Raw genomic sequence first — 9,281 nt, 5'->3', positions numbered from 1 at the left:
ATAGATATTTGAGTTAATATGTGGACTATTTATAATGATCTAAAAAGGCTCTCATATATTTCAAAGATGGAAAAATACAAACTCATCCCCTATCATTTCATTTCATCATACCATAAAATCCTCCCTATCCTATTCTGAAAATTCAAAACTTTGAAGCCTATGTTGCAATTAAAGGATCATATCCAAAGGATTCATGGGAAATTATGAATTCAAAAGGGAGATTCCTATCATAGTACTATCATCGAAACATTTCACTTCCATTTAAACCAGTATCTCTCACTGAATTCCATTACACCATCCATTTAATTCCACTGCTACCTATGATAGATTGTCGAATAGGCAATTTGAGGGTGAGATTGCTTTCACAACAATGGTGTAGAGGTGACCAGGGAATTTGCACAATATTTTAATGGGGATGAAGCAGATATTGGAGATATCAAATTAAAGTTGACTGAATCATTTATAACGGAAGCAACAAAGCTTCCCATAAATGGTGAAAGTTGGTCTAAAAATAAAAGGTTAAAAGATGAAATGTGGAAGTCTTTCTTGCACAATCCAGGTATGGAAAATCATCACTTAGAAAGGGTATTCAAGTTTCTAAATTAAAACCAAAAAGGAAAAATCTATTGTTTATCCTGCAAAAAATTCTTACTTGCAAAGGAAGATATCGAACTTGTTGTTTTACCGTGCCCGGTTATTAATGCATTTCATAAAAGGGAAGGAATTTAATTTTCATATTATCTACTATGAAGTTTAAAGAAGATGGCATTTAATATTCAAGTAGATTCAAGAAACATAGACAAGGATTTGTATCATCACGATCTAGTTAAATTACTTTTTGAGGGTAAATTAAAGACTAATAATGATAATTGGAAGGACTTTTTGGTGAGAAATCATTTTTTGACAGTTCAGATGAGGAGAAGGTCAAAAGGATAAGAAGGAGTCAAAGAAGGGTTTCCTCAAACCCTAACCCTAAGCATGGAATTAAAGAAAATGATAAATTGGATGTCGATAATGTAATAGCGATAAGGTCCATAATACTAATGATGTGGAGCAAGATATTGCACTCAAAGAACTAGAAACACAAGCAAAACTCTTGAGAGGTAGACCAAGGAAGAAATAAGATGATTAGGAACAAAAGAAAAATGAACCAAAGAATGTTATAAGAAAGAAAGTCAATTGCTTAAACCAGATAGCAAATTTGGAGCAGTCATCTATTTGGGGGCAGGCTTGGAAGTCTGCAGATGATTTAGGCATTGATTTCATTTGGAGGAATGAATGGCAGCTTTTTCTTCAGGAGCTTAAAAGATCAAATGTCAGAATAAGAGACAGGCCGGATTCTTTGGTTTGGGCTCATGCTGAGACAGGGCGATATTCTCCAAAGGCTGGCTACAATTTTTTGATGAAGAGAAAGGGTTGGGAGCCTCCTGTTTGGTGGGCAAAGCCTCTGTTTAAACTGAAGTGTCCTAAAAAAGCTAGGATCTTTTTCTGGTGTGCTTTAAAAAACAAAATTCCTACTTGGGATGTCCTTCAATCTCGTTTTAAACAGGGGCCTGGTAGATGCCCTTTATGCTTAGCAGACTCAGAATCCATCTCTCACCTGTTCCTTGTCTGTCCATTCTCAAAGCAAGTCTGGAGTGAAGCGGAAAAGCTCTTAAACGCAAAGGTTAGATGGGAGGGGGATGTTTTGCCTGCTGCCTGGGATTATTGGTGGAACCATTTTCAAGAAAAGAATTTGAGAAATTTGCCTCCCATCATCTGCTGGGGCATATGGATTGCCAGAAACCGAATCATCTTTAAAGGAATTTCGACCCCAGCGGCAGCTATTGCTATTCAAAGCAATGCTATCCTCGCCAGCATCCCTGAGCCGGAGAAACCTGTAAAAAATGATCAGCGGAAAGAGTTAAGGCTTAGAGATGGGATTCCGTGGGCTTTTTTCGATGGGGCAGCCCAAAATAATTTCACAGGAGCTGGGATCTGTATTCACCTTAGTGCCGATCACTCGTTAAAAGCCTCAGTGGGTCTTGGGATGGGAACAAATAACTTTGCAGAACTTTCTGCCTTAAAGCTTCTCCTTTGTTGGCTCATCCACAGAAATATCCTTGCAGTTCAGATTTTTGGAGATTCGATGAATGTTGTTAATTGGGTCATTGGGAAATTCAGATGTCAGCATTACATGTTGTTGCCTTTATTAGAGGAAATCCAATCTTTAAAATTGCAGTTTAATGTTTTTTCTATTGATCACATCTACAGGGACAGCAATGAAGAGGCCGACCGGCTTTCTAAAGAAGGTGTGCAACAAGCTGTGGGCGCATGGAGAGTAACAGAACAGCTTCAAGATCAGATCCGTGTGTCGGATCTCCCTCCAAACATATAATGTCTTTTGAGTTTTGTTTACTCATATGCTCCAGTATTTTATCAGTGTTTCTATTTGAAAACGGTGGCATATAAAAACTGTTTTTCCCTTTTATATACTATGAGGCTCTGTTTTGACAGAGCGGGTTGTTAAACTGTGGTTACTGTATGTGTTTTTCTGGGTTGTTTTCCTCATGAAAGGAGACCCAGGAAACACATTGGCTTTTCATTTTCTTTTTTTGGTATGGCTGTTAGGCCGGGTACAGGAGTCTTTATAGATTTCTGTAGATATGCTGATGCACTTACTCAGAGGAGTTTTTGCTCCTGACCATGCAGTTTTTTGCAGAATGTTAACTCATATACTATGTAACTTTTTTATGCCTAATAAAAAAGTTCGTTTTTTTCCTTGGAAAAAAAAGAAAGAAAGTCAATTAAACAAAACAAGAAGAATCCTCGAAGAAAGACATGAGCAAACCTCAAAAGAAGGATACTAAAAGGAAAAGTGAAGAAAGAACAAAAGACTCTTAGCAGAAAGGGAAAAAAGAACAAAAAAATTAGAAACATGATTAGAGTCCAAACCCACTTAAAACTATAGAATTTAAAGAAACATAAGCACCACTAAAATTTTCTATAAAAATTCCATAAATAAATATTGGCCAACAATAAATGTTGTCACCTTTCAATAACAAAACTATATATTATTTTACTATCATATATAAAATAAAAAAAATTATATCTAACTAAACAATAATAAATACATAAAAAAAAAAAGTTAAACAATTTTTTATTAATATTTAAATAATTATTCCCTTAATTATAATTCACTTTAAACTTATTAAAACAATTTATTTCCGTCTTAATTCACTTGTAACTCATTCAAAGTATGTTAATATATTCTTATCACAGGTGAGAGTTTACGACCAGTATGAAATTTGTGACGAATATAGGCTTGACAGTTTCTATGGACTCTGCTCCCCTAACACGTTTCTTTTTCGATTATTTGGCGACATAAATCTTCTGTCAAGATCTATTTCTTTCACCTTTGACATGAGATGATATTCTGAAACAATGGCAGATTTAGACAATAGACCGGGAGTTGTACACGTTTAGAAATTGAAATGACCACAATGATGTATCTCACACGTAAATTTCGAAAGCGAGTTTTGCATGGTTTTTTTTTTTCCAAAAACATTTTTTGCTTTCCCTTGCAATCTTTATCTGCAAAACTTCAACTGCTGGTACCGTAGTTGCATATTTTACCATATTCTTTTATCCCCATTTCCATGAAACTCTGCGTTATTGGCATTTACAACAGAAAAATCCAGAGCGCATTACATTAATGTAAAAATCAGAACACGACCTTTTCATTGCCCTATGAGATCGGTAAGATATTGCACCAGGTATAGGTATTGCGTATCGGTTACATGTTTAGCTTTGTTTTATAATTTTTTAATGTAAAAGATATATGAGAATCTCAGAAATGTGGACTTATCGAGGGAGCTTTCTGACTCTGGCCAGAATTGGGAAGCAAGACGGAAAGAGCTAACCAGTCATATATTGGGTATTTAATGTTCTCATAACAGCACCCGATTTAACGCGATAACACGGGAGCGGGTAAATTCGGCATTAAATAATATTTGCCCACTCCCGTGTTATCGGGCTAAGTGGCGTGCTGCTCTGAGGGCATTAAATACCCAATATATGGTTGATTAGCTCCAGCCGAAGCAAGACTACTCAAAGCAGGGGGGTTGCTTCATAATAAACGTTTAGATCAAATCCGGTTTCTAGCGAAAGTCTGTTGCTATTGTGCACGCGCTTCAATTTTCTTATGGCGTCATTTTCACAAAACACAACTATTAAAAGAAAAAGAGTTAAAAAATAGCATAATTATTAGCTACAAACAAAAATATGCTCATGGATTTGAAAGTGACCGGACAAGTGAAAAGTATAATGCCAACCGCATCAAGTCCACCATTTCTCCAATAACCATGATTAAATTTAAATTTGACCGTTAAAATGATGGTATTTGAGTATCATTCTATTAATATTTAATATATCAATCCATTTCTTCCAAGTATATGTTTCCATTAATTTATTTAAACTTTCAAATCAATTACATAGATTTCAAAAAATATATATATGTGAAAAGGTTTTTGGAGTATTTTCTAAATTTTGCTAAGTTAAAACTCATGTCATAAGGTTTTGTAGAATTTTAATTTTGGAATTTAAATTTTGGGGAACTTTAAAAAAAATTGAGGTTCGGCTAACCTCATCAACCTCATAGCCATTGACTAAGTCTATAGATCAAAACTCATAACTTCATTTCACAATTAAAGCTTGTAATTTATCTTTTCAGTTTCCATATGCCTGATAGCATTTTCGAAGTTTATTGATGTTGACTTCTTAATATTTTATCCTATTATTCATTCATTATCAAACATGGTGATCACCCTCCCTAATCTCCTTTTCATTGGGATGAGATAAATCTTTCCTTCAAAGAGTTCAATGCATATCCAAGAAAAGAAAGAAAACAAGGACCTTAGGCCCAAGATAAAACTTACGGGAAGAAAACAAGGACCTTAGGCCCAAGATAAAGCTTATTGCACTCATGTGCGATGAATCACATGAATTAGGTCTCAAACAATTGCACAAGTCCTTTCTAAGGGATATTTAGTTCATGGATGGGATATGAGTTCCATGATGATTATTTTGGAAAAACATGTGGTATTTAGTCTTTATACTATGGCTAAGGGAGGAAAAAAAGGCCCTTAATCCATAAACAAAACTTTATCATACTCAATTTCCATAATAAATGCCTATAACTAGAAGTATAAGAAATAGTGTATGCTTTTGCATGATAAGCATGAGTATTATGACCCCTACCATGGCTAAGTAAGGAAAACAAAGGTAGGCAGAAAACAATATTCATTATCTTGATGACCATGAAAAAAGCCTCATAGAACTACACAAATTCTCTATAAGGGATATTGGTCCCCATGTTGGATATGGGGTCCATTTGCAAGTTTTGAGCACCACAGTTGGGTCTCAATGCCTTCATATTGGATGTCAATTCCATTAGGTATTTTTCTACACCATGCAATGTAAATGGGGCCTTAAACATGTTTAAGTAAGAAATGTAAGTTGTTAATGACCTAACTAAATCTTCTCAATATAAAGCTTGATGTAGTACTCCTCAAACAACTAGATAAGGCATCTATTGGGATTTTTTGGTCTCCATGGGGTGACTTTTGCATTCTTAGTAAGTTTTGCACAACAAAATCAGTTATTGAGACCTATGCCATGGCTTAGGGAGAAAAATCTCAATTTAAAGAGCCATGAATTAGTACTCAAATAACTATATTAATATTTTCTAATGGATCGTTGGCCTCTAGGTGGATTTGGGTGATATTAGGGATTTACCACAACACATATGAACATCATGGCCTATACCATTGCGATAAGGGGAAAACAAGGTCCACATGCCCTTAAAGAAGTTTTCTTGTGCTTAATGATCATGAATAAGGCCTGCCATTATGAGTGTGCACATTATTAAGATCCTTACATTATAAAATGAGTCTTGAGACCCCTATCATCACCAAGGGGAAAAACAATGGCATTAGGCCCTACCATTGATAAGGAAGGAAAACAAGGGCACTACACCCTAAACAAAGCTTCTTTGACTTAATCGGAATGAGAGAAGGTATCATAGCACTTAACATAAAGGGCATCTTCTACTATATCATGAGAGTTAGACAAAGGGAAGTAATAATATGAGATGATGAAGTTTTATTCACAATAGCATTTTCACATTTTAAAAACATAAATGGAAACTTCTATTATATTAAGGATAATATGAGAATATGAATTTTTATTCAAAATAGCACATGAACATTTTAAAAATATGCACATAGTTTATAACACAAACACTTTGGAACAAGCATAAGTTTTATAACTTTAGAATGGTATGACAACTAGAACTAAAAAAATAATAAAACCTCACTTTTTTCAAGATGTTTCTCAAATATACCAATTTTTTACATTATTTCTAAATAGGCTACAAGAAGGTGATTTATCATACTATTGACGGTGCTGGACCGGCCAACATGTCGGGGGATCTCCCCGGTAAGAAGTCCCAAGTACACCTCAGATTCTTTGGTGTAAGAGTCCCAGCAATGGGTCGTACGGTATCTCCTTGATCGCGATGGTACGCAGAGGCAAGTAAGATGTCCCTGTTGGTAGCAAGAGTGTGACATATGCAGTAATTCAAGGAAGGTGCATGCACAGTTTTAACACACGGGGGATGAGGTGAGTGCTTCCCTTGAAAACCTGTGAAAGCAAGGAGTTAAGAAGGGAACACACGAGCCAAGATGCATCAAAAATTGGAAGGCAAGTGAGCTAGCAATCCAAAGTGATGGTTAAACCAACAACACATTTCAGTAAGATTCATACATGCATATACAGAAAATAGCTACACATGCATGCGTAAGAAAACATATACATATATCATTTAGAGTAAACAAGATAGTTGAAATACAATATGACATATGCATGAAACGTGTTGGCTCTATTATATTAAGAAGTGTAAGTTCCAGTCATACAATACAACCATGACCAACCACTAGTTCCGACAGCGGAACGTTACAGTCACTGCCACCTACTCCTCCAAAGAGATATACTAGCTCTGCACAGTGGAGAAGCCAAGGCTCATTACAATACTCTCCAAGCTTTCTCTAAGATACTCCTATCAGAAGCTTGGCTGACCAAAAGCCTCTACAATGAGTTATGAGGGACTATTTATAACAAAGGGTGGGATGACCCTTGACATCCCCCTTTGCGACCGTTCATCTACCCTCATGATTCTTCAACTACTCTATGACTGTTACATTCAACTATCGACACTTGAACTTCCACTTGAAAAGACGTTACATACAATCTGCACATGTACCCATGTGAGACAAAATGGCTTGAGCAAGTCATGCAAGACATCACTGACACTCAGACCATTTTGGTGAGACCAACTCTTTGACATCCTTGTGATGGTCGATGGTGGCTAATTGATGCAAAGTTTGGTCATTCGTGATGGTGTCCATGCACTCAATGGTGACATCTTACAAAAACCAAACTCTTGCCTCTATTTCATTCAGGTACACTGATATGGCCCCTTTGTCCAACTTATTTGATAGCATGCACATCATCGTCTTGAGTGTGGATGGTCTAGCAACATATTGATGCATATTGTCTGTGCTAATCTCCAAGCATGTGCTCGTGACGATGTGCATCAACTTGTCAAAGTACAAGTTCAGCTCCAGCCGGACTTGCTTCTTGGCTTCGCCTCAGTGAGTGTGCCAAATGGGTGGGATCACATGCGTGCACATAATGACATCCATGCTCCTAAATACCCTTGCATGCAATTGACAACCCTACTCACCCTATCTACTCCATGCCAGCTTTTCGATGGTTCTATAACTTGTACAGGCATAGTTTCATTCATCTATGCATGTTGCATCCCCTACTGTACCTGTTCCTGATGTACTCATTCTCTCGTCTGTGCAGCTCTTGTTCTTCCTTGAGTTTCCACTTCAGCACATGCAACTCCTTCCCTATTTCTCTCTCTACCTTCACACGATATTCGTGTCGCGTCGTCACCTCATAGCTTCAATCTCCAAAGCTACTTTCGTCATGAGTGGATTTGCTTTGAACTCGCATCTTTGCTCCACCTCTATGTTGTCAACAACCTTCCTCTTGCATTTGTCGCGTGCGGGTGTGCTACCTTATGCTGCTGCTGCTCGTTGTAACACGATTGCCATTTCATCTTGATATCCTTGTCCATGAAAAAATTAATGTCTTCATAGATAGGAAAGTTCATAGACACTTGATCGACTGCATCCCCAAGTGTGCTCTAAACAGTGTCTTCGACTCTGCTCTCCTGGAAGCCATTGTACCTATGTTACTGAGAGGCAGACGAACACCTGTGATACCTAGAGACATAGCAACACTCATGACAAGAAATCTGTCAGTCGAAAACCAAAACAAACTAGAGGGTTGACATGCAACATACCTGTGTGACTGTCTGTGAAGATTGCGTAATTTTCACCGGGAGGCTAGGAGACTGATTGCCAAAACTACGCAAGGCACAGTCCGGGCTGTCAGGAGGCTAACTGACTATTGGAATTGTGCAATGCACATTCCAGCTAGGCCTGTTAAGGACTGAAACTACACAATGCACAATTTCAATTAGCAGTGACATGCAACCAGCAAACTGTATTGCACAGTTTCTGGGGCTAGTAGGACATTGCCTCCAAGAATTACGCAATGCAAGCCTGGAGGTTAGTGCTCGGCTAGACTTGTGTAATTTCTAGAGGGAAGGCAGAGTCTTTGCTTCTGGAAATGTGTAGTGCTAGCCAAGCAAGGCACGGTCCGGGCCAAGGCAGCCCAGACCGGCCAACGGGCGACTGAAAACATGAGAAGTCTAAATGCATGATGAGATTAGTGAAAACAAGAGTGAATGATCATACATGCAAATAGAAAGTGCAGGATTCAAAAAATGGAAAAGCATGCATGTGTATGAAGCGAATCGCCGCAACGACGACCATCGATGCAAAAACAGTGTCATGCATGCGACAGCAATGAGATGCAAACGAAAACTGAAATGGTTCTTCTACAAGTTAATATACATCAAAATGACAAAAAACGCTCACTGAAATCAAGAAGACAACACTCACACAAACCGAAACACAAAATGTGATAGAAATGCAATGCAATACATGAAAAGCGGGCTAACCCCAAAACAACTGAGTTGAATGTGCCGATGACTCCTAGATGCAATGTGGGATGTCAGAGCTGCAAGGTCGATGTCAGGAATGATCCCTGTAGCATCCGGTTGATGAGTTTTGATAAGATCAAGTTTGTGACGCGCATGCCACCAA

At 37.6% G+C, this 9,281-nt stretch overlaps 1 protein-coding gene across 1 annotated transcript; it reads left to right on the top strand.

The window, feature by feature from the left end:
• Nucleotides 1-526: 526 nt before the first annotated feature.
• On the top strand, nucleotides 527-2,377 carry LOC149253755 (uncharacterized). Its single transcript, XM_089454586.1, has 2 exons — nucleotides 527-559; nucleotides 1,193-2,377. The coding sequence occupies exons 1-2, from the start codon at nucleotides 527-529 to the stop codon at nucleotides 2,375-2,377; spliced, it is 1,218 nt and encodes a 405-aa protein (XP_089310712.1).
• Nucleotides 2,378-9,281: the final 6,904 nt, after the last annotated feature.

This window comes from Pinus tabuliformis, chromosome 7, assembly GCF_031772625.1.
Source record: "Pinus tabuliformis cultivar Carrire ecotype Pingquan chromosome 7, CPIR1, whole genome shotgun sequence".
NCBI classification, from domain to species: domain Eukaryota; kingdom Viridiplantae; phylum Streptophyta; class Pinopsida; order Pinales; family Pinaceae; genus Pinus; species Pinus tabuliformis.
Note: the sequence above shows the minus strand (reverse complement) of the source record. Positions and strands in the feature narration are given on the sequence as shown.

Coding starts and splice junctions, on each gene's coding strand:
- LOC149253755 (XM_089454586.1), top strand. CDS start 527: ATGAAATGTGGAAGTCTTTCTTGCACAATCCAG. Junction 560..1,192: donor GTCTTTCTTGCACAATCCAG/GTATGGAAAATC, acceptor TGCTTAAACCAG/ATAGCAAATTTGGAGCAGTC.